Below are 25,454 nucleotides of genomic sequence, written 5' to 3'. Positions count from 1 at the left end.
AATCCCCTAATATAGAACAAACCTTATCATTTGGGGAGAGCTTGACTTTTGCTTGTTTTGATGCATTGACCCTGAAAGTAACATTCACCTCTTTGGAGAAGGGCATTCTGATACTTAAACCAGATGGCTTTGAACTGGGGGCTCTGAGCTGGAAAGGATCGTGCAAGGAATAGGTATTGAAATAGTACAGGCTGGGTTTATGACATCTGGAGTACTTGTGGCATAAAAAATACAGGACATATGTAGGACACTAACAAAGGTAGCTGAAATATTTGAGAAATATAGAGAGAGTTGATCCTCTGAATTTGAGCAGGAGGAATGTAAGTGGGAATGAAGATGAATGAGAGTTGGTATCTAAAGTAGGAAGTATGCTTGAATGACAGGAAGGAAGGTTATTTTAAAAATTCTGGAATGGTCCTAGAGAAATGTGAAGCAAGACTTCTTGTCAGGTGCTGATACAAACACTGGAATTGGGTAGGAGGGACTTGCCTGAGGCACTGAGGCTTTGATTATGTGGAGAAGGAACGGGATTGTAGGATGCCTTAGTGGATGTTGGAGTAAGAAAGCGAGGTCAGTGTAGATATTAATCTGAATATCTTCTAAATCTTGAGAAAGACTTGACCATTCTGTTGGAAGTATTTTGGACAAGTTGACAATTTACTCTGTAATATTTGATTTGAGAGAACTCAATTTTATAATGGAAACCTTTCATAAGAATGTTTTCATCTGACTCTTAAGATTTCTTTCTTTCTTATTGCCATTGCTTTTTAATCGTTTTTCCTCTGACTGTAAGAGAAACTACAACTGACGCGTCTCAAAATTATTTATTTTCTCTTTAAAGAGGCTGTATAAAATGAAAATTTGTTTTGCGTGTTTTATGACTTAGTCTTTGATCCCTTCTAGCCTGCAAAGTTCAAGCATTCAAATTTTTTTCAACTTCCTCCTGTCACTAGAACACACTTTTTGAGCTGTAGCAGCCTCTCATCAAAAGGGGCTACACCAGTAATGGAGCTACTCAAGGAGTAGGGAATTCCTATCCAAGATCTGCCACTGTAATCTGTGTTTCATGAAAGCAGTAGAGAATCTGGACAGTCAGAAACCACTGAAACAAATCATGTGTCGTCAAAAAACAGCTGGCAAATGGATTTGAAATCATTGTGGTTCAAGCAACTTTGCCACATCTTGATGTGATGAAATACTTAACCCAGACAGGAGACTCAACTGCATCATTCAGAAATTTGTGGAGATTTTAAACTTGTTTTCTCCAGTGTAGGATAGCTTTAAAATCAGAACTTAGAAAATCCTTACATATTTGGCAAGATAGAGATTCATGTTTTAGGATGACAATACACAAGTTGTAATTTAGTTATCTTAGATATACCAAAAGGTCAGGCAAATTCTTTTCTCCCTTTTCCAACTCTTCTGTACCAACAAAAACTTCTGTGCTGCTGCTTGTAGGTAAGTAATAGGTAAGGAATCTGCAGTATTTAAGTGTAATTTTACAGCAGTTGTGCTTTGCCTTATATATTATTACTGGAACTGAACGGGAAACAGGTGTTGCAGTTTTCACTGAATCAGCATAGCAGTTTCATGTTTTTATTTTTATATGGTACAAAATGCTTTTTTAATTGAAACTATTGGCTTAAATGGGTGACTTAATATAGACAAACTGAAAATAAGCAATAACAAAAACTAGAGTAATGTTTTTAAAGAATTCATTTTGTTGTACCTTTGCATTTTGTTGTACGTTTGTGTGGAGGTAAAAAGGTGCATAAAATAGTGAGTAACAGCCCAAATAGCATAGTGAGGGGTGGAGGACAGAAAGCTGTGATAGTAGTACAGAAAGGTTCTGAATATACAGAAGGTAGTGAATGGTAACTGTGATGGTGTGTAGGGAGTGCTGCCCTAACAAAAGGCAGCGGGGTTTCCCCAGAAGATTCACATAATTGTGCCCAAGGCGAACAAAGCGCCGAGCTGTGTGTGCTGTACAGCATAGAACTGAGTCACCAGCAGGAACCCTCAGCTTTCACTGCTGTGATGGAAGACAACACAGAGAAGGCAATTATGTAACCAGAAGAAAAAAGGAGTTTTATCTTCCTATCATTGAAAGTTTGTCTTCTTACAAAAGCTAGACTGAAATTGTGATCCAGCTTGCTTCAGCTACTTTAGGATTTCTTGTATCAATGAACTGCTGTTAGTCCTCATAAATTGCTATGGAAAATTGTATACACACTTCCATTTTATCCTGTTTTACATGGTTCTGTGGACCAGTTGCAGGCAATTTAAAAAAGCCTATGAGCCACTGTTCAGAACCACAGAAGCTTAGTAATTTTTGTTTCACTTTTGAAAGGCAGCTTGTTCTTAGACTCCCCAGTTTCATGAGGTAGAAATGGGAGAAAGAAGAGCCAGCAGCTTTTAAAATTAATGAAACAGTGGTTGCCATGACAACCCAATTCATCTGAGAGGCTGTAATACAGACATTCAGAATAAATCAAATTCTTCTCATCTTTAAAAATTCATTCATTTCCTAACTTGGTTTTTTTTTTTGGGAACAGTTTGTGGTGACTAATGACCTTTTCTGAATACTGCGTAGTTGCAATACACCAGAAGTAAATTTGATTATTTTACTCTCACTTTTTGTAATGGTAACAGAAAGAATTACTGCCAGACAGCCAATTTTCCTTTGTCCCAGAAGATTTTATACTCTGAATGTAAAATATGATTTCAATTTGGGCATAAATGCAAAACCGGATTTAAAATGCATCTCAGAGAATTGACTGCTCTTCTGTGAGGCTGATTTTTTTTTTTTTTAGGATTAAATACAATATCAAGTGTAACTTTAAAAAAATATGTTCAAGTGTTGGCATCAACTGATACTTTTAAAAATGTTTATTTGACATACCAAGAGTTAATTAAAGAAATCCCACTGTACCAGAGTTGTCAAGCCAATTTAAATTAGTGAATATGGAAGTTCTTTCCCAGAGCTAAAGAAAGTTTTAAAATTCAAAAAAAGCATCATAATGCACCAATAGATTGAAATGAAATTAGACCTTGTGGGACTAAAATAATTGACAACATAATGTAATAATTGCAGCTTGTAAAATGAAGTAGACACTCATCTGTCTGTGCCAATGTGAAGCAGTTACATTGACACCATAAACACATGCATGTGTTTAGACATTAGTGTCAGATTGGTTTATTGAATCCTGTGACCTTTATATTTGTAGGAAGTGTGCTCTCAGTGGACAAAGTAAGTCATGCAAGCATAGAATCAAATTAGGAGATTCAAGCAGTTATTACTACATTTCTCCTTTCTGTCGTTACAGGGTAAGTAGATTTACTATTATTTAATTTAGTGTAGTAGTTATTTAAATATTTTTCCATGCCTCTATACAAAATTACATTAACCACCATTATTTTTATGAGTTTAGATCACTTCTGTGTGTAACTTCTTTACATATATTCGATACATCCAGCAAGGACTGTTGAAGCAGCAAGATGGTGAGTATAAAAAATTGTATTTGACCTATATAAAGACATTTATATAATGCCTGTTCCTAAAAGTTGCTCTCTGTGTAACAAAGTTGCTATCTGTGACATTACAGGTTATCAGTTAGTCATAGTTGTAATTTTGAGAATATGTTGATATTTCACTCTCCAATAAAGTTATTTTTTAAAACAACAAATTATAATACAATGATTTTCAGTTCATTTAAAAACCCCTTATGCAGTAAGAAATGTTAAAATATAACTAGGGGAGTTAGTCACAGTTTTTCCACACAGTGGTCAAAAATCAAATTTGTGTCACAGAATGTGGAGGTATTTTCAATGCAAAAAAAAATTCAGTTTTGTTTAATCTGGACCACTTTTTCTTTAGCTTGGTGTTTTGTTATGTCTTCTGGTTTTGTGCAGTGGCAGTTGAGACAGTTCTTGTCAGACTGTTTTTCCAGGGGGAACTGGCAAGAAAGACAATATTTTGGGTGAAATTGCAAAATGTAAAATACATAGAAAACCTGTAATCATTCATCTGAGTGCAGGGGAGAATTGAGATCATTGCAGTGGCATGGCCAAATCTTGATTAGGGCTCTGGTTAAGAATGTAAGGCTTGATCGCCCTCCACGCCAAAAGAGAAATGTGATTTTTGCTGCCATTGCTTCAGGCTGTGGCTTGGGGGGGTTCCCTACCTTTGTTACCCAGTTGCTTTGGTTGTGTCAGAATATCATATCCAACAACTGCCTATTTAAACTGTTTCTGCACAGTAATTCAGAAATTTGCTTAGCTGGGCTATGTGGTTCTGATCTGTCCATATAAAAGAAGAACGTTTGTGAAAACATATTTGCAGAACACCTAGTTACTTGATTTTGGAATTTAAAAATATATATGCAAGGCATAGCTTTGTCTTCATTTTCAAGTCCATTTTACCTGTTTATCACTATAAAAAGAAAAGATTATTTGGCTGTGTTTAAACTGCACACAGTTGATTCAGTTCTCTTTCCTGTCCAGGTCAAAGAATATTGCCAAACAGCTTTCAGTCCAAATTTTTTTGAAACGGGTCATATCACTCAGGCTTCCAGAAGCACTGAGCACAGATAGTGGAAAAAGTGTCATTAGCTCCATGTCAATAGTAAATGAAAATATTTGCTTTCTCTGTGAAAATGTAAATTTTTTTTTTTAGTTCAGTTGCATTTTTGGAAGTAAAGTAAATCAGTTAACATTGTAATATTTATGGATGTCTGTGCATTTCATTATTCCAGTTTTCAAGTGTCTGTGGATTTCCTCCATCAAGAATTTGGCTAGAATTAGCCCTGCTTTCCTACTTCACCTATAGTCCATCTCTTCCTGATGTTTCCAAATTTCAAGAGCTCAGGATTTTAGCTACACCCAAATATTTCTAACCTGAAGTACTCCTGAGGTGATAGATAGACTTAATTACAAAAAATAATGCTGTTAATTTTCAATGTTAAAGGGTCATGGAATTCACCAGAAATTCTGCTATTTACTATACTTAATTATGCTTAATAAAACCTTCAGATGGTGGTAATTTTTACTAATTTACTAGCATCACTGAAGATCTTGAAAATGCGTTATTTAAGTTTTAATATGGTTTGTAGTCAAAAGGCTTTTACTTTGACCAAAAGGACTTGTGAAGTTTCAACTAAAAATTATTTACTTTGCTATCGAGATTAAAAAAAAGGAAATTAATGGGTTTTTATATCATATAATGAAATATTTTCAACATTATCAGATTGATTTATTCTTCCCAAGAAGTTTGTAAAAAAAACCCCAAAGTTTGGTGTTTCAGCTCAGTTATCATCTTTACCACTAGAACATAGCATTTGCATTTCTAACTTTATGTAAGGATTTCAACAATACATCCACAAGAATGTAGGCACTCATCATAATTGTCTGTATAATGTGCTGCATGCGTTTCTACTAATGCACCATATAATTTTTAAGACAGAGGTCACTTATGCAAAAGTGTTTTTGAACTATGGTAGAGAAGACCTTGTGCTTGTTCAGGTTTATGATACTTGTAGACGTTCTACATCAGGATCTTGACTGCATGGAAATTTTGTCTTGAATAATTATTTACCCCATGATTTTGATTTGTATTGCTGTGACATCTAGAAGCTTAGGCTATGCATTAGGCTTATCACATTTAGAAAGATACAGATGAGATAAGAAAAAAGGGTCTTTCCTACCCAATTTATTGTTGCTAGTAGATTACTATAGGAAAAAAGGGAGCAAGAAGGATTATAAAAGGTAAAATTGCAGATTCTTTGAAACAATTCTTATTCAACAAGCTCTACTTTTTTCTTTTTGTAGTCATTTAGTTTCACAGAAAATGACTCAAGGGGCAGGGAAGCTTAAATAAGAAACTGCAATTAATTGAAGCTGACAAGAATACTGATATAGTTCTGTTCTCCATTTTAAAGATAACTAAAATCTGAGGAATTTTTCATAGGACTCTCACTTAGAATGTTTAGAATATGTGCTTGAACAAATTTTGTCATAACCGAATACAATTTGCCTTTTCACATACTAATGTTGGTTTTACCAGATGTTTGTTATGAAGTTCCCCTAAACTTATGTAGAGTAAGGCAGCCTGAATACATCAGTTGAAATAAAATGTGAATTTGGTATATTTAATGATATTTCTGTCTTTTTTAGTGGATCAGATGTTCTGGGAAGTTATGCAGCTGAGACGAGAGATGTCACTAGCAAAACTTGGGTATTACAAGGAAGAGCTCTAAAACTTTTTACTCTTGCGCGTGCATGAACTTCATTGAATATACATAACTAAAATTGCTGAACCTCTTTTTGTCACTTAATATTTATTTCCACAAAGTGGGTCCAAGATCTTTTTCCATTTGCAGATGGCACTACGAAGTACTGTGATTGTTTTAAACTGACCTATGCTGTATATGCGTACATATAATACTTAGTTGAACAAATGTGGTAAGCACTTGCAGGTGTATTAGTGATTGTAATTTACATTTAAAAACAAACCTTCTGATTAAAGTGTTAATCTGAAACAGTCTCTGTCTCCTGTTCTTTGTGATATAGTATGTGAACTCCCCAGTAGGACACTCCAAAATATTTGCTCTTCATAATATAACTTTTATAAATGCCTAGTATTTTCTTCATTGTAGTGTTTAGGTACACTTATGTAGCTCTCTATGCATGTATGCCATTACAGTTAACGGACAGCTGTGAGAACTTGGAATTGTTTGAAGTGCTGCTTTCCTATACTTGTAATTTTTAAAAATATGTATGTAGGAAGAGAAACACATATAGTGAAGAGTCACAGCACAATAAACCTGAGTATCTTCTCTTTAGGGAAGGGTGCTTCTCAAATATGAAGGAACAATAAAATAATCTTGTTTGCTTTTTGGTTAGAAATCTGTTTTGACCCATATATGACTGCTAAAAACTTTCTATTTCTCTCTAATTTTCTTTCACTAAAATTTTTTCATTCCCTTAAGTTAGGTTTTTTCCCCCCAGTCTTCTGGGATTTCCAGTTTTCAATGTCTTATACATAATTTCCCCCATAGTTGTTCTTGAAACTCAGAAATTTCCATTATGTGATTTCTTTAACATGCTGATGGTAATTTCCATATAATGTTACAATTTGTGTGTGTGAAAAAAATGGTGTCAGAGAACACCCAAAAAGGATCCTGGCCTCTTAAGAGATGCTTTTTCTGTTGGAAGTGTTTCTTTGGCACTTGAATTTGAAGTGGTCATTTTTTTCCTGGGCATTGTCTCAGCTGAAAGCAGACAGTTATGATGTTATAAGGAACATGGTTGTGGTATGAACTGGACTTGCCTTTTTGGAAAAACATTTCAGTCCTGGCAACTATTTATCAGTTGCACACAAGATTAAAACTTTGACAGGTAAACTGACTAGAAGGTGAGCTTATACAGTTTTTTTTTCTAACAAGAAGCATCTCAGTGGATCTCTTTGGTGTTGAACAAAACCAACACAATTTGTCATTGTCTTGCTGCAATGTTCTCTGTTTTCATAAGAGTCAATAGAATGGGCAGTGCAATTTAATACCATGCTTGTGTTGCTTGTATATACATGAAAACACTTTGCAAGTGTTGGCTTTGACCGGACATGTCAATGCTAAGATAAAAACAAACAACTGAACCTAGATATTATTAGTAATGGAGTATGTAGGTCCAACCTGGGCAATTTTAGTACTGAGGGAATGCTCTCATCACTGGCTACTACTTGCTGTTGTAGAAACCTGGAATCATTCTACCAGCAGTTGTTAAAGGATTGTTTATCCATTCAATAATGCTAAGGAAGTCTGGCTTTACTCAGTCTTAGAAAACAAGCTGTGTTTATTGGTATTAATTTTTTATGTTAGGCTGATAAATGCTTCCTAAATGCTTGTTAATCCTTAGTTTAGATAATGAGATAGAATGGTTTCCTTCATTAGCTAACAGTAGGCAAATGGTAGCCAGTAGCTACCATTTGGACTTACTATAAAACAAAATCTCCTGTTGCTCATTTAAGCAGAGAGAAGGCATTTTTATACATGGTAGTATCTAAAATGTACTATGCTGAGGTGATTTTCTTGTACAAAGGTGTACCCCATGTAGTGCATCTCAGTAGTAATGACTGACTCAATTACATCAACATCTCATAAATGGTGACTGACTTCTGTCTTCATGTCCTAATCCAAAATTATTTTCTATATTTTTCATATGAGCTGTTTATCATGAGAAACCTGTGTCACTGTGAGTGCCAGGGGCTTGTAAAAATTGGACAACTCTTTGTCTGTTGAATATAATTACTTCCAAAAATGTCATAATGTCAGACTTCATTGGAACTTCTGTTCATAACCAAATGCCTTTTTTTGATGTCTGCTCAAAACACTTGAGTATTTCTCTCCTGTTTGCTTAGTGGTGACAGAATGGGCAGTTTTCAGTGTTTAAAGATGAACTAAGAGAAAGTGTAATAGAGTTTGCTGATAGCCTTAAAAGAGCTTTGTTCCATGTTCTGCTTTCCCATGTTTTCCAGTGTTACCTTAGACAAGCAGGCTAATGTGTGATTTAGTTTTTTCAATAATAGTAACAGCATAGAAATTCTACTTCCCTACCAATGATGGCTTTGCTCTTGCATTTTAGATTACTATTGCTTCTATTGGTAATACTCATTACATGACCTATGTGAAAGTACAAAGACAAGATAAGTAATTTTTATTGCTGCATTTTTTGCGCATGTGTAATTAGTACTGGGACCAAAGGTCCTTAAGACAAGAACATTAGACTTACTGACAGGCTAGAACCCATATCATCTTGCCTCAAAAGCCTTGTTAGATTCTCCTTTTTTGTAGTTTAAGTCCTTTACATAAAGCCTAAGTATAACCCTGAATCTAGTTACAGAGGAATGAAATCAGCTGAGACAAAGTCATTGAAATCTCTGACAAAATGATGATGTATTCCTTGGCATGTTCATAATCATCTGGAGGAGACTGCATTTGTCCCAGTGGGAGCTCTTCAAGTAGTAGGAAAGCAAAACACTTCTACTGCCTTTTCATGGATGTGGTGGGAGAAAATGAGGCCTTGCAGCAGTTCTTTGAAGGTAAGATGAGTTTCAAGAGAAGCCTTAACAATTTTTAGTGTCAGCAAAACCAGTAATTGTTGGGGGTAACTGAGGAAGAAAGGAGGAAGAAAAAATACTCTGAAACCCAAAGCTGTGTTTACACTAAGTTATTGTGGAAGACAGTACCAGAATGATTACAAATAGTACAGATGTGCCGCAGTGCCTTTTTCTTTGTGCTGTGGCCAGAATACCAAAGGGAAGGCACGCCCAGCAAAATCTGCAGTATGGCTCATTGCAGTGTAACACTTCTGAAATCTTAGTGATTTTCATGTGGTTAGAGATCTCACTTCCTTCTCAGTTTTAGCATGTCAGGTAAAGAGGGTTTTCTTTCCACTAACTGAAATGGCCCGATTGTAACTGGTAAAATGTTGATTGTGTCAATACCCTCAGGACCCTTCTGAGGAGTTAAACTTGGATATTTTTGTCTTTTGGCTGGGATCATCTGTCCTGCCTTTTTCTCCAAGACATTTTCTATTCAAGCTGGTCCAATTAGTTTTATCATTTTCTCTTACTACACAATTCACTTCCTAATAGATTCCGCAATAAAACTGCATTTTTAGACTCTCTGATAATGTGTTCAAAGGCTTTTTACTTTTGTTTTTTTTTACTATTTTTTCTCTCCCTCCAGTTTGCTTTTTGCTTGTTGTTTTGAATATGTAAACTGTTCTATTCTAAGCTGCTTTTGTTGTATTTGTTTTCAAATGCAGGTATTCACTGATCTCAAAGTACCTTGGGAAACTACCAAGTTAACTAGTTGGGAAAATCACTCTTGTGATTTGCTTTCTGTGTTATTCTTTTCCCTGGCCCCTCTGTTGGTCTGGGTGAGAGATGGCAACTGTAACCTAAATTTTAATTTCAAGCTAAGACATTAAAAATTTGATCAAAGAAATATATTTAAGCCAAGAAATTTAAATTGATCAGTTACAATCTAGAGCTGCTAGCAAGCAAATGTGTTGTTTATAGGTGGTAGGAAATTCATACCATGTTCCTTAAGTTCAGTTTACGTCATGGAGTTGAAAGGCTAACAAACTTTTTTGGCTTTGCTTTCAGCAGCATAATACTTGTTTTTATCATGCTTTTTTTTTTCCCAACTGTTTCATTGCATACCAGTTAAATATCACAATAGTGTTCAACACAAATTATATTACAAAAAAGCACATTTTTAAGGAATTCTCTTGGAAAACATGACTTTCTAGGGAAGTATAGGTTAGATTCTGTTTTCTGATTCTTGTGACAATGATACTTTGATGTAGAAAGTGTGGCAGGGATTTTAGCTGTATAAGCTCTTTAATGAGAATTACTATTTTAAATTATATAATTATTACTTCAACTCTTTTTTAGAAGGTCTTTTGGTAGTGTGTGCCAGGGTGAGAAGCCCTGTTGATTCCTTTTAATTACAGGAAAAACAAAACATCTTGACATGTCACGTCCCTTCCATAATATGTGGTTGTGCTGTGTTCCATTAGAATGTGACAGGTCTGCTAAGGCCACACAGCACACAGTGATGCTGTTAGATGGCTGAATTTCATTATCTGGACATGGATATGTGTCAAGGCTGCAAGAGCCAATCATTCATTCAGCATGGAGTAGGCTCTCTTGCTTTTGTAAACCATGGGTAAGTCTGAAAAGGGAGCAAGCTGAAGTAGAGAAGTGGTTAGCCCTCTTTTTAAGCAGACGTTGTGTTTACTGAGCACAAAGGCAGTTTTAAGTAGTGGCATCTCTGCAGCTTAGCACTAGAGCTTGTGGGCTGGCTTTGTAACACCTCAATGAGGCAAAACCTCATGAAGCAAGAGTCATAAATTGCTAGTGTTGATTTGGTGGTCTCTGTGATTATTCATAGCAGTGTTAGAACATGGTTTTTCAAGGCTAAGAAAAATTGGATCTTGTGATATCAAGTGGAGAATGGTGCTACTGAGTGGTTCCTCAGTGGTTCAGTTTGGGCGTACAAACGCATCAGCTGGCAGTTAATGAATCTATAGATCTGCTTGATAAAATTATTTGAAATTCATGAATGAAAAGAGTCCCCTCCGCCCTGTGCTTTAGCTCCTTACAGTCCATATTTGTTTAGACTCACTAGTAAGACAAAATTGCATCTGCAGTATTGTGAGGGGACAGTCTGAAACAGGATTTTTTCTCAAGGAAAGTGAGATAATGTTTGTTTTCCTGGCGATCACTTCTTTGAATAGTTGACAGAACTTTTAGATTAGATATGACTCTGGGATTTGACCATGGCTTTTTCTCATTCAAGTAAATGGCTTTTGTCTAGTGTTGCTGGGAAGTCTTGATTTTTTTTTCTGTTTCATTTCACTTGCACATTAGAGATCTCATCTTTGATGCAAGTTTTTTTCCTATTATTCTTGTTGAAATGAATATTTATAATTAAAACATTCTGCATTTTAGAGTCCCTAAGTTCCTATTTGTCAAGGGAAGGTCAGAGCTCCTGATTAGCTCTTCCACCTGTGTGTGGCAGAACAATCTGTTCTTGCTGATGTTATCAATGAGAGAGATCTGGTAGAAGGTCAGCCTAGTTACTGTTGAACTTGGTCTTTTCTGTTGTAAGGTACTCTGAGGTGTCTGAAATGCATGTGTTTTGTCTGTGATCCAAAGAAATCTCTTCCTTAGTGGAATCATCTGCTCTCTGTGTACTCATACTTCTGCATGGGTAACATGGAACATAGATTAGAGTTTGTGGTAAATAATGAAGCCACTGAAGAAACATGCCCTTAAAATACAAAACACTGAAACCTCAGGGGTGCCACATATCATTTTAAGGATGAGAGTTTGAAAGAATAAAAGATGAAATGAAAAATATAAAATATTGTTATAAGATTTGTTTCTATAGAAAATGTTACTTTGGGGAAAAAAGTGTGTCTTAATACAAACTCGCTCCTTACAATTTGGAGTAACAGGTCTTTCTGAAGTTGAATAACCTAGGCTGTGATACCTCCTGGCTGGCTGCAGCTGGTTTATACTTACAACCCTGTAGCTCTGCAGCTTGTGTCAATGACAGCAGGTCTGTTCCAGTCATATTGAGCTGGACTTTTGTACACAATTTAAATGGCAACCAGTCTTGGAGTCCATTACCATGAAAGAAGGGCCTATAAGCCCCATAAGTAATACTTATGTTAGTGTAAGTCAATGAGGTTCAGCTCAGCCATTAAGCCTGTACAGTGGAGCTCATAAAGTGCTGAAACCTCTTTTTGTAAAAAAATACTTATTTTCATGGTAAGGTGTCTTAAGGTGGAAATCAGTTATTACTTCTCAAGCAGAAACACATCCCTCAAGTTGCAAGGCTTTGTAGCAAACTTCAATTTGTCTGTTCAACAAGCATTACTGATCACTGACCATGTTCTCTGTGCTGTTTTTACCCCTTGAGCTGGTATATAAGGATTGTTTCATGTGTAAAATAGGTGATATTTTAACACTGATCTTACTATGGATAGCTGGACTTGGCTAGGAGCTTCCTGGCATCCTCTTCTAATGTCAGGCAATTATTAGTTTAGTATTGATTTTTAGTCAATACTATTTCTCTGTCCCCCATCCTTCACTTTCCATTTAGATACCAGTGAAAAGGAGGCAGCTGATTTAAATGCAGCTATACATAAGGCTACATGAAAGTGTTCAGAGAATTGATCAAGGTAGGTTTTTCAGGGATTGAGACTTGGTCACAGGACCCTAGAGTCAAGCTGAGGAGCCAGGTGATGAGAGCCTCATGTCTGGAGGAAAGAAGGAGATGTCTGCCAAAGAGTAACTGTCAAATTAATAGGCTGGAATTCATACTTCTTCTTGGGAGCCTGTGGCTGGGTATTAGGGACAGGCTAGGTGAGAATGGACAGGAAACAGAAGACAGTGGTACTACTGACAGGTTTTAGACTTGGGGACAAAACAACAGAAGTATCAAGCTTAAGAAGAAATGAGAAAAATATATAATCATATGCGTGCTGTGACTGCAGTGTGTGTTCTGCAAACATCTGTGTGTGAACTCCCTGCCATGGCACTGCCTTGTCCTTTCATCTTCATCTGTTGCGTAGCTGGTAGTCCTCTGCACAGTGACACCAAAGTTGAATGTGTCACTCAGTGCAGACTCTTCCAGAGACTTCTGGGCATATTGCAGCATAAACTAAACTGCAAGCAGAGCCAAGCTGATGATTGAGGCTGCTGACTCCACATACCCTCCAGCAGCTCTTAGCCAGGCGCATGGTTCTGTGCTTCACAGAGGCCTCACTGCAGGGCTTGTCCTGCCATATACACACAGTTAGTTCCCTGCTCTCACAAGCATGTAACATCCAGGTGAGTGACTGTCTTGCTTGGTGCCCATATCTGTTAAGTACTTACTGTGATCAAATGCCTGTGAAATGGATGCCACCATTTAAAATAAATTTGCATATGATGCAAGAGGTCCTTCTCTGCTGAAACAGATGCTAGCATGTGATGCCACTGACCTGGAAAGTACATTAACAGAGTTCTACAGGGCAGCAGAATGTGCCCACTCTTCCATGTACCTGCGTCACAAACATTCATTAGTGGTGGCCTGTCTTCCTGGTGTACTTCCTTCCTCTCCCGGCACTGCTTATTCTTTTATTCTCCTCCTTGCCATTTAGCTGTTCATGCAAAGTGGAGAGATTAAGCAGAAATGATAGATATTTCTGTTATCATCACTTAGCAACAGAGCTAATCTCTGAACTCTGGGATGTCCACTTGAAAGGCCTTGTCCATATTTGATTTAGAGCTGTATTCTTTGATTCAAAAGAGCCTGTCTCTGATCTTGGTCAAAATAAAGGATTCTTGGTTGTATGGTACAGGAAAAACATTTTGTATTTGACTTCTGGCCTCAAGTTAGTAATCAAAGTTTATCATTCTTCATGAGAGTTTGGTGGTTTGAACAGGAAAAACAGGTGGGGTAAAAGAAGGAGAAGAGAAGAGAATCATTTTCCTGTGGACTATGTTAGTAAAAGGAGAAAGGTTTATAATTCAAGGTAGGGGGACCCTACATTCAGACATGAAGAATGAAAGGATGAGAATCCAACAGGTTTGAGGAAGGCTGCTAAGGAAACCCAGTCTCTTTTGCACTCTCTAGCTGGTTTTGCAAAGCGATCTGCTGCTCCTTCCAGACTTTGTGTGTTCCAGGTTTGCTGAGATAAGCTAGTGGGCAGCACCTATTGAATCTGTTCTCTGGTGTGCATGGGACAGTTTTGTATACATCATCAATAAATTGAGATGCAAGGATCTATCAGTAGCACACCTCCAAGTTGCTATCCCCCAGTGAAAGGCAGTCAAAATTAAGGCTACAGCACCAACAAGTAAACAATAACTAGATTAATCTACGACCACAAAGCAATTTGGGAAATATTTATTAGCAGATTGGATTTATGTATTGAGGGAATCCTGTGCAAGGTGGTGGATTTTTAGATTCTGCTTGCATGAATGTCCTTTCTAAACACTGGATCAAGAAGGAACAGTATCAGACAAAGACATCAGAGAAGGAACTGAAGATATATTAGGGTAAGTGTCCTATGCAAGGTAGTACAGTGAGAAGACAGCAAATGCACCAAAGGCAGTAACTACTCCTTGGCTCAGAGGCGGAGATTAACCTTTTGTGTTTTCACATGCTGCTGCCGAGCTGGGGGGACATGGTTGGTGTCAGACCCTAGGCTGAGCCTCACATCTCTGGCTCTGTGGGCTGGTCCATTTTGTCATGTGTGAAGTGGGACAGAAGCACTTGCAGCTCAAGCAGGAATGTCAAGGCCCTTATCTTGTTTGCATTCTGACTGGCCACACCTGTATTTATGGAAGGCTTGCTGCAGAGGCGGGGAGCCTGCAGAGTAGGGCTGTTTGGCTGGGTTTTTTAATGAGTGCCCGTTGACTTTCTACAAAAGTTGTCATGAATTCCGGAAACTTTATAATCATAAAATCTGTTTATAGCCTTCAGTTACTAAGCAACACAGGACAAAGTACTGAACTTTTCTATTCGCTAATACATTTAACATGTTAGTGGGCTGGTTTTTTTACAATAAAAGGAAGCTACCAATCAAACATTTTAAAAGCTTTATTCAGGCTTTATTTAAACTCAGATGGTGGATTTTTAAATGGAGTTTTAGATCAGAAATTCATTGTAGTACTTGTGAGTACTAATGCACCAAGTGGATCTGTGTAAGACAATATCTGAGCTTCAATCCAAAAAACTGTTAAGACCTCAATGTAAACAGGTTGGAAACTATCTTCAAACCCCTTTTTCTCAGTTGCAGACTGGGGTCCTTCATCCTCCTGCTGTAGTAATTCCCTGAAGCCTTAATGCCATGCATTCAGTGGTGTTTGCCTGGTGCTGCACTGTAATCTGCAGTGCCCCTGCACATTGTTAATTACTCTGCATTTCTCACCATCCTTTTTCCCAGAGTGACTAAACCAGAAGAATAACACTTTTGCTACACATGAGACAGGACAGATTTGGTTTTCCTTTGTGTAGGACCATTGGCAGCATCACTTATTCTAAAACACTGACAATGCCCTCTGAATTTCTCTCTCTTTTTTACTTTTAACCTTAGGGCAAGATGTCCATGGAGCCTTGGAAAATCCAATGGTGGATACAAGCCTGTTGGAAGAATTCATTAGTAGTGACATAGAGTTTGGAACTTTGTAAGTATTATAGAAAAATGTACTTCCTCTCCTTAGCCACAGCTCTTGAATTGTTTTATTAGTAGATAAAAACAATTTATCTATGCCATGATGCAATCTGAGTTTCAAGGGGATTGTGCCTCTCTTGGCATTGTTTCTTGAAGCTGCATAGGAGGACTTAGAAAAAATGAACTACAGCCAGTAATGGAAATATGGTAGTCTTCTTGTTCAATGGAATGAGTGATAATAGTGTCTGAGTTGATTCACAACTGTTGAGCTAATTGTGACATTAAATGCAGAGCTGTTACTTTAACGTTCCTGTAAGTGCTAATTTACTGTTTATGTACAGAATAAGTGATAAAAGTGAGACTACTGTATAATAAATTGAGAGAATAACAGGAGTCCCCCAGTTTGAAGGAAGCAGAGCTAGTTTTCACTCTAATACTTAGTTAGAACAGAAAGTGTCCATCAGTCTCTTTTGAGACTAACTTTAAAACTATCAAAGGATACATAGTGTGAAGGCTTATGGTCAGGGGTGGAAAATTATGTAGTATAGATCTATCAAAGTCTTAAACACCAAATCTTTCATCTAGACAACTGTCAGATGATTGTTGTTCAAGGCAAAATACTGTTAATAGGGCGACACTCGCACTTGCCAAGAAGCAGAGCAAGAAGGGATGTTTTAAAAATAATTAAACATTGAAGTTTTCATTCTAGACAGATTTAGCAGCACGTTTACTTAAAGTGAGCCAAATAGGCTCCTACCTGCTCTAAATAATGAATAATGAATTGATTCTCTTTGCCCACAGTAAAAAAGTAAAGAAGAATGAAGAGAAGATTGTATGTAAAAATCCAGAACTTTTATTTTTAGAGTGACTAAATGTGTTGTAGGTTAACAAGATTATTGAATTCCTGTATGACAACTTAAAAATGTTATTATTTTGTTTTTATACATAAAGTATATCCAAAATGTAAATGTATATATATATGCTATTATGTAGATTAAGTAAGTTGATATTATAGTTACAGTGCTACAAAGTACTTACATGCAAGAAAAACATCTGTAAAACTATTATGTTTTTGAGGTTGTACAGGATTTTACACTTACACTAGAGTTCTATTTTGTTATTTATGGGATTAAGAACATTTACTGAATCATTAGATCTGTACAGGTCAAATTATTAAGCATTTGTCTGTAGTGCAGAAAATTTGTGCATAAACAGAATAGAATAGCATAAAGAAACATGTCAAAATACTTCAAAGGAGAAAAATATTAAAAGCCTCCATATATACATAGAAAATGCAAAACTCCATAACGTCATGTGCAATGAAAAGGGTGCTGTTACCACCAAGGTCTTGGGTGTACCTTGAAATTTCCATTAAAGATCATCTTGCATCAGAAAGGCCATCAGCATTACATTTATTCTTCTCTTACATTACGTGTGAAGCACCATGTGATTTCCTCATCTTTTGCCACAATAATACCTTCCACATTATCAGTGAAAGGAGAAAAAGGGTTGCCATGTCCTTTGCTGAGCGGGCATTTCATTGATATACTATGTTTGTAATGTAGAATAATTTAAACTACAGATTATTTTCTTTTCCTTCAAAAAGCACAGTATCAGTTTCAGTAAAATTCTAACTTGGAGATATATCCCTACTACCTCTTAACTTCATAAATACTTTCTCCTAGAAACATCTGTCTCTCTATTTTACTGAAATAATCTACCTTAAAGCAGAAATCAAGTACCAAGGCAACATTTGAAGCCAGAATATGAACTGAATGTGCAGAAGGGAAGTTTTAGACTTTTATGTATGTATCTTTTAAAATTTTACAAAGCACAATTGGAATTCAGTATATATGGATCTAATATCCCACAGGGAAAAGAAAAAAGAAATATTTACTAACTATTCAAAGTTGAAAACAAGGTTTAGAGTGTTGTAATCATGATATTTAAAAGCATCAGAGAATCTATTTTGAAGGAAATTAAAGAATATTCTAATGTGGAATTTTAGAATTGATTTTTAAAGAGGAGCCATGTGGTTGAAGCTAACCCAAAATGCAGGGTTGTGGACATAACATGTTAGAAGACCAGTAGCAATGCCATTAAGAAATACTCAAGCAGATGTCAAAAGTAATAGGCAGTAGCCAAAAATGAAACGGCTCTCTTTAATGCTATCCAAACTCAGAAATATAAAACCTGCAGTAGCAACAATAGAGTGAAAATTTTCCATTGATGCTTGAAAATATTTGCTCTGTGTGTGTGAACATGCCTTTTATACATATGAGGGTGTCTCTTCGAGGAATTTTATTTTATTCAGCTTCTGAGAGAGCACTCAGCTTTGGTACAGGAGCTGTTTCTCATTAGATTTCTGTTATCCTTCCTCTGCTGCTGCAATTTTAACCTAACAAGCACCTTAAGACTTGTGTTTCAGATCAGGCTTCAGAGCAATGTTTGAGCTGACAATTCATAGGAAAGGATTGAGAAAACATTTCTTGAACCTCCATCTATTCCTAATTGTAACAGAGGAAGCCTCTGTAGCTCCTCTGAATGGCAGCAAGATGGCATAGGATTTTCTCTTCCTTAAGAGAGATGAAGATGCCACAGATTTTTAACCATTAGTTTAGAGAGAATGGGGCTTAAATCCCTTGTGAGTGCCATATGTTGAGAGCCACTGACGTGCCTGGAGGTAACTGAAGAACCACTCATGGGAAGGAGGATTGAAATGAGCAGGTTGTGAAGGGGGGATTTGGATGAGAAGGGATGGGGATTGGGTCTTCCTTCACGGCAGAGAGCCACAGGAGATGGTCTGATGAAGTGTAGGTGACATTGCTCCTGTAAGAAGGGGCAGCACACATGGTGAGCAATGCTTCCTGAAGACCCTTGTCAGTAGCCTGGTGGTCCCCCTCCACTTGCTTTCAGCATTTGTTGTTGTTGTCTTCTGTGTCTTGTTCCAGAAGAAATTAAAATTTCTTTTTGATCCTCAGGCAAAGCCAGTTGCCAGACTCCCCACCGGACTCTGGCTCAGAACCGTGTTCCCCACCACAGCTACAAAGTAGGTGACAATAATTTGGCCTCTCCCAAGCCTGTAGGAAGATCTCCAGCTCCTCTTCCTTGTTCTTATATTCTTCTCTGTTTATTTCTCTCAGCCCCATGGTGTGATGCTGTGTGGCCCAGTGGGCTGCAGCCTCCTCTCCCATGCCAATCTGTCAGGGCACCCAGCAAGCTTCCCTGCAGGTTCATGGGGACCTACCCTGACCCCAGTGCCACGGGGTATCCTTGCACCATCTCCCAAGGCTGCTGCCTGAAGACAGAAAATGCTGTGCCTCCATGGAATCATTCCACATCCTCCAGCTGTTCGGGTTTTAATTATTCATACTTCCAGCCTAATGCATCTCAGATTTCTGGGTAAATGATAGAGCTTTTATGCAATGGGTGAGACATGCAAAAGCCAATATAACTGGTTTAAGACTGGTTTTAAGTCCCTGTGGGTGTAGGATTTTCCACAGGATGGCAGTGTTTAGACATTTTTGAGACACTTGTGGTTGAGGGTTCTTTAAAATACCTTGATTGAGGTTTAGATGGGAAGTAGTAGTGCATTTCAATTTTTAAAACAGTAGAAGGCTAATGAGAAATCAACAGGTTTTTCCATGACTGGATTATAAAAATATTGAGGTATTTTTCAATACTTGTTGTAGAGATTTGTGCATGAGGATCTTGTAAGTGTTCTGGGAAATAACATGAGAGAAAGGAGTTTTCATATCTATGTAAGCAAGTGAAGCAGTATTGTATACTATGTGCCATATTAACCCACCAATGTGTTCTGCATGCTCAATTATTTTAAATGTTCTGGTATTTTAACATTAGCTAGTAAAAAGGAAAATTATTCAAGATAAAAGCTGTAATTTTAATGCAAATGTCAGGAAACTAAAACCCTGCCACTGATGCACTGTATAAATTTTTTAATGGAATCAACTTCTTTATTTGTGTGAAATAAAAAAAAGAAGACGTTTTGGAAGGAAAAAATTGGATAATTCAGTTTTAAAAACCCACCAAAAGTCTTCTCCCGGAGCAAATCAGAATTTGCATGACAGTGCAGTTATAATGAGATAAGAGGTACCAAGAGGTACCTGGGTGTTCTTTTGTTATGATTCTGTAAAATCTATGTTTAAACTTATAAAGGAGTAATGCAACATGTGTTTTCACAAAAGTATTTCTGCAGCATCAAGCAAAAAAAGGAAGCTCTCCCAATTACTAGGAGATGGGATTGATTCTCCAGTGCAGTCTCAGGATTCCAGACAAGGTGAGCAAGTGTGTGAAGAGGAAATTTAGTGTTTTATGCCATAGACAAGTGAATACTTGAGGAGCCCAGCTCCTGCTGGCTCAGAAAATGTAATGGTATTATTGGTCTGTACTCCACTACCCAGTTTGGAGGAATTTACCTTTTTGGAGAGCCAGGATTTATTTCTATTTGGCCAAGAGAAAAGAGCATTAGAGGTTCATGTTTCCTGAGGCTTTTCTTGATAGAACATTCTGCCTGTTTCCATATGCAGACCTCCACTACAGAGATGGTAATATATTTGGCTTACTTTGCTTGGCACTAACTTGACTGGGCAAATAAACAATTTTGGGTCAGCTGAACAGGCAATTAGTGGGGTGGATGAGCAAAGAAATTGCCATTTCCCATTATCTCCTTCACTCCATGTTTTGTTTTCTACAAAGTGTGTGCATAAGCAAGCTTGGTAAAAGCAGCATGCTCTTTCCCACCTTGCCCATATTGCTTTGGTTCATTGTTTTATCAAGATAAAAAAATAAGCTCATACTGATTGATACAAAAAACCATATTAGGTATGTACAGAAATGAATCAGCTTCTGTGAAGTGTGAGGCTCTCTCTGAATGAACAGTTTGTAATGACCAGTTTACCTGAGGAATTTTACCCATGTCTGTTAGTGAAAAATCTGAGTCCCTTGTTATTTCTTCAGAGTAAGTTATTTGTCAGGATTAAATCAATCTTTTAGAACATGTTTAATAAGTATCAACTGGATTTAGTAAGTTACTTTTCTTTGGTATTTTTGTTTAAAGATTTTTGATTTTGTTTAATCAGTGTTTCTTGATTGTGACTAGTCCTCTAAGTCAACCACTGCTGAAAATAGAAGACAAGCAGACACTTCTATATCTGAAATTGCTCTTGCTGATTTTAATACTGAAATATATAGCTTTGAAACAAGCTTTCTTTGGGTGTTGTTCTTAATAAAATCTCACTGACACATGCATTGGAAAAAGAACAGAGATATGGGTGGAAATGGCATGGGGATAATTTAGAAGTGGGGTGTGAATTTCTTTACTGTGGTGTTTTTCTATCTGTCTGTCTGTCTGTCTATCTATCTATCTATCTATCTATCTATCTATCTATCTATCTCTCTTTGCTGTATGTCAGAAGCAGGGACTTGCAAATGAAGCTTCGTCCTGAAGTCATTCTGAAGACTGTTTTACTATGCTGTTGCTGGCTGTGGATGGATCTTTGTTATATGCTCAATGACAGATTTTCTCCTCTCCTTACTGCACTCTATTTATCTGTCTCTCTTATCACATTCTTCTCTGTCTTCATAAAATGTATAATATCTCAGAGAATAGGGGTTCACCCTGTCTGTCAAAGAATTCTCTGATGTATAGGCAGAAAGCAGTAAGGAGATGGACCAGATGTAGTGGTGAATGTGCTTGCTATTGGAAAACTGTGCCTCCTGTAGTATATTCTTCAATTCAAACTTGTGGTAGAGGAAGTGAGAAACAAATGCAATTATTTTGCTTAATTGCTTCTTGCAGTGTTGCACATGTACAGTAGAATTCTTAGCTTTCCTTCTCTTCCTGCTTCCCCCCTCCCCTGAAGGAAACTATTCATCCTTTTGGAGAGAATAAAAATAGAAAGTACTACTTGTCATGTCAATCAAACATTTGTTTTGCAAATCAGGAAGGCTGAAAAATTTATTTCCTAGAGCAAGAGAATATAACACAATCTTGGGGAATAACTGCAGAGGTTAATCACATTTAAACATATATGCAATGCATTTGTGATTTAAATATATGTGCATTTATGTAAATATATTTGTAAAAATGTCTATGCAGGATTTTTTGCTAGTCCCAAAAGAAATAACTGAATTATCACTATCTCTCCACAGCAACTCTAAAGGACTGTGCTGCTGAAGTGCAAGAATATGACAGTGATGGACAGAATGCAGCTTTGGAAAAATACTGTCAAGCTCTTACATGGCAACCATATCAAACTTCTCAGTGGAGCAGCTTATTTGACTCTAATTATGAAAAACTGTAAGCACTGATGTTTGCCCTTAAAAAAAATGGTTTCTTCTGCCTTTTTTCCCCTTTTTATCTGTTGTAGTTTTGTAGGAATAAATGATACATTTGGCATCCCTTGTTCTTATTGGAAATAAGAACAGAGAAGGAAGTATAACAGGTATGATGAAATATGAACTTGCAGGTATATCAGATAAATTGAACTTGAAACACTGGTTGAAATTAATGCCAGTTTTTCTGATTTCCCTTCAGTGATTTAGAGGCAAACGAAAAGTGAGTTGAGATACCTGGTAACTTTTGTTTATTTTGTCAAATGCATTGGGGCAAGTAATTATGAAGCATATGGCACTTTTCCCTCTAGTGGCCTAAAATATTAAAGGAAAACATTAGACATTATCAGTACTACTTCTGGGCTTATACAACTTAAGTCTTAATAATTATAGATATGTGGGTGACATGCAGCTGTTCAGTCAAAGATGTAGATTTTTGCTGTATTAATCAAACTGTAAATAATTTTTTTTTTGGCACATGATCTGGAAAAGGTAATTCCAAATTCACTTTACATTCCTGATTTTTTCCATTCTAATATTTAGCATATGAACCCTTTTAACAAATTAACCCTTTTCTACAGCATCTGGTTAGTTCTTCAGGATTGGTGCAAAAAATTTGTCACTGTCTACATGGGACTTACATAGCACAGTAAATTTTAATGCTCCTCTCGCCTAACCTGCCAAAATGTCTCATGGGGTCTGGGTGTATATCAGTGTCATTGCTGGACACTGATGTTCCCTGTTTGCACAGGGGGATAGGGGCATTGCACATCTTACTATGCCCCACACAACCCTTCTCCTCAGGTAGTGATTGACATGACAAGAGAGCAGACTGTTACACTCCTTGGGAGCTGGATGGACCCAGAAACCTCCAGCTGAACTTGTGATATGAGCATTCACTCTAAATGAAGGCTTCCAACTCCTGGTTGCACTTTCAGTCAATGACTGCATGAGGGCTGTGTGCTGATGGTGGGAGATTGCTCTCCTGCCACTACCCAGTTACTTGTTGCTTCCCATACACCTAAAATTAAGGTTCCAGACACATTTCTTTGTGAAAGATTACGTGATGCTTAGCAATAGAATATTCCAATACACACTCTGTTGCCATTATTATTGTGAGAGGGGACTGAGGTGTCATTTGCAGAGGAAGTCAGTATTACTTCTAAGTGAGGTCAATGGCAGTGCTCATGTTTCAAGATGCACTGTAAGTACAGCACATTGCACAGATTTTCTGAGTAGGGATCCTGTATTCTGTTGGCCTCAAAACACTCACATGCTTCTCATTGCTTAGTGTAGATGAATTGATCCCATGCCTTCAAATTGCTGTACCCATTTGAATGGTATTTCTCAGGTTAATTATTATTTTCCATTTTATTCATACAGTACTTGAACATTTTAATTATTTCATTTTCACAACAAAAATGCTGTTAGCTGAGGTGGATTAATTAGGAAAGATTACTCTACCATTAATTCTCCCATTCGTTGTGTCTGCTTGCCAGATTCTTGGCCCCTGATATTGGTAGTGCTCTGTCCCAAAGATGTCTGAAGACTTAAATTCTGAACAGAAAGAGGAACTTGAAGCATATTTCTAGTAGGGATGCTTGTGTGACAGGAATATCTATTACAACACAATCTATTACAACATAAAAGTTATTCCAAATTTTGCTGTACTGCTTGGTATGACTCATCATTCTTTGTGGACTAGGAATAAATATATGTTTGTTCTTATTTACTATAAATGACACACTCAGAAAGTTATAATATGAAATTGCTCTTTGGGAGCCATTGGTCCAAACACTGCAACTTGCGGAGATGTGGGCGTTTGTAATTTTGCTTCTCAAGCTGTTTGCCTGTGTGTAGGAAAATAGCCTGAAATTGCATAAAGAATATCAGCTAATGACCTTGCTGAAACCTAAATATGAAAAACTACTCGTTTCCCTACTATGAAATATGCTCATTTCCTATATAAATAAATTTAAAAATACCCATTGTAGGAAAAACTCAGTAAGTTTTACTTCTTTAATAATGATGATTTGAGGAGATGGTAGAATCTTCATTATAATTTTAAATATGAAGTAACACGTAACTTAGTAGTTTTGAAGTAGTTGCAAAGTAATTCCAAAGTAGTTTTCTCTTTATTCCCTATCCCAGGTAATTGATAGTTGTTTGAAAGGGGACTTCTGTTCATAATTTATAAAACAATAATAAGGTCTGTATATATCCTATGCAGTCTGTACATTTTGATTTTTCCAAATAATAATGGAAGAGTAATGAAAATCCATCTTCAGTAATTGTGTTAATGAGAGGTTCTCAGTAGCATCATATGAGATTATCATAATCAAACTTTCATTAACAAAAATGCCAATGTCTATACAAGAGAACCTTGCCATGTAGTTATTTCAGAATTATCCGTCACTTAAGTCAGAGGACTAGAAACATCGTTGGAATGCTGAGTTTGCTCTCTCTAAAAGAAAGACCTTTTGATACCTTTCCTTTACTGTGAATCATAGACACACAATACTCTTTCTCTTTGGGTGAAAAATTGCCCTTTGAAGAAATAAAATAGAGTTGCTTTAGCCAGAGTAGCATGGGCAACATAAAGTCAGGCTGTAGATTTGGTACTGATAGCTTTTCTTTTAGCTTAAGTAAAGCCTCATTGGAATCCCAGAAGCTTCTACAGAAGCACTTGCTGTGGGAATTTGTGAACAAAGTGGGGAGTCTTGCTGGCTCATTAGCTCATTGTTGTCTGGAGCACTAGCTGCAGACTGTGGTTTGTAGCACTGTTGTAATGAATGATTGAATTTACTAAAAGGTTGGTTTGTGCTCTTAGGTGCACAGAGTTCCTTTATATCAGGTTTGTAAGTGAGGATTATGGAAGCCTCTCAACCTCTAGTTTGCAAACATTTGGTTTTCAGACCAGAATTAGGAGACATTTTATGTGTATTTTCATTTTTATACCTTTGACAGTCTAAGAAGAAAATACTGTAGAACTGGTGATTGTAACATTGTATTTTTAGTCCAGGTTTGTCACTAAAAATCAGATGGATTTTTTGCAACACATTTAAAAAAAAAGGAGCTCAAGTTATCACTTAAGTATGTCAGTACTTAAAGTTGCCATTCCTTCTTGTTTTTGTAGACCTGCTCTAGGATATCACATTGTCACAGATAAAGGATTTAATTTTTCAACAACAGATGATGCCTTTGTGTGCCAAAAGAAGAATCATTTCCAAATCACAGTTCATATTAGAATCACTGGACATCCAAAATATGTCAAAACTCAGCAGGGGAGGAAACCAATAGAAAAGTATTACTTGAAAGCTTATGGAATTAAGGCAAGTGTGTCTTCTCTTTGAGATTATTACTTT

At 36.8% G+C, this 25,454-nt stretch overlaps 2 protein-coding genes across 5 annotated transcripts in view; both read left to right on the top strand.

Annotated features, from left to right (window-relative positions):
- The window catches only part of RAB3IP (RAB3A interacting protein), a 32,746-nt gene extending 26,207 nt beyond the window's left edge, over positions 1-6,539 (top strand). For all 3 annotated transcript variants that reach the window (XM_077178834.1, XM_054631489.2, XM_054631488.2), the window contains 3 exons: positions 3,228-3,327; positions 3,432-3,501; positions 6,172-6,539. In XM_077178834.1, coding sequence (XP_077034949.1) covers positions 3,228-3,327; positions 3,432-3,501; positions 6,172-6,254 — 253 coding nt within the window. In that variant the 3' untranslated portion in view covers positions 6,255-6,539. The remainder of the gene's footprint in view (positions 1-3,227; positions 3,328-3,431; positions 3,502-6,171) is intronic.
- Positions 6,540-6,673: 134 nt separating this feature from the next.
- MYRFL (myelin regulatory factor like) overlaps positions 6,674-25,454 on the top strand; it is a 44,585-nt gene continuing 25,804 nt past the window's right edge. The window contains exons 1-7 of one of the 2 annotated variants that reach the window (XM_054632089.2): positions 6,674-9,094; positions 15,658-15,748; positions 18,717-18,784; positions 18,879-19,137; positions 19,941-20,032; positions 21,907-22,054; positions 25,226-25,421. In XM_054632089.2, coding sequence (XP_054488064.2) covers positions 9,049-9,094; positions 15,658-15,748; positions 18,717-18,784; positions 18,879-19,137; positions 19,941-20,032; positions 21,907-22,054; positions 25,226-25,421 — 900 coding nt within the window. In that variant the 5' untranslated portion in view covers positions 6,674-9,048. Of the gene's footprint in view, positions 9,095-15,657; positions 15,749-17,975; positions 18,785-18,878; positions 19,138-19,940; positions 20,033-21,906; positions 22,055-25,225; positions 25,422-25,454 lie in introns of those variants that run through there. The other variant, XM_077178833.1, reaches the window with a different exon arrangement.

The sequence above is a fragment of the Agelaius phoeniceus genome, chromosome 5 (genome assembly GCF_051311805.1).
Source record: "Agelaius phoeniceus isolate bAgePho1 chromosome 5, bAgePho1.hap1, whole genome shotgun sequence".
Classification (NCBI taxonomy): Eukaryota; Metazoa; Chordata; class Aves; order Passeriformes; family Icteridae; genus Agelaius; species Agelaius phoeniceus.
This window is presented reverse-complemented; position numbering and strand designations above follow the sequence as displayed.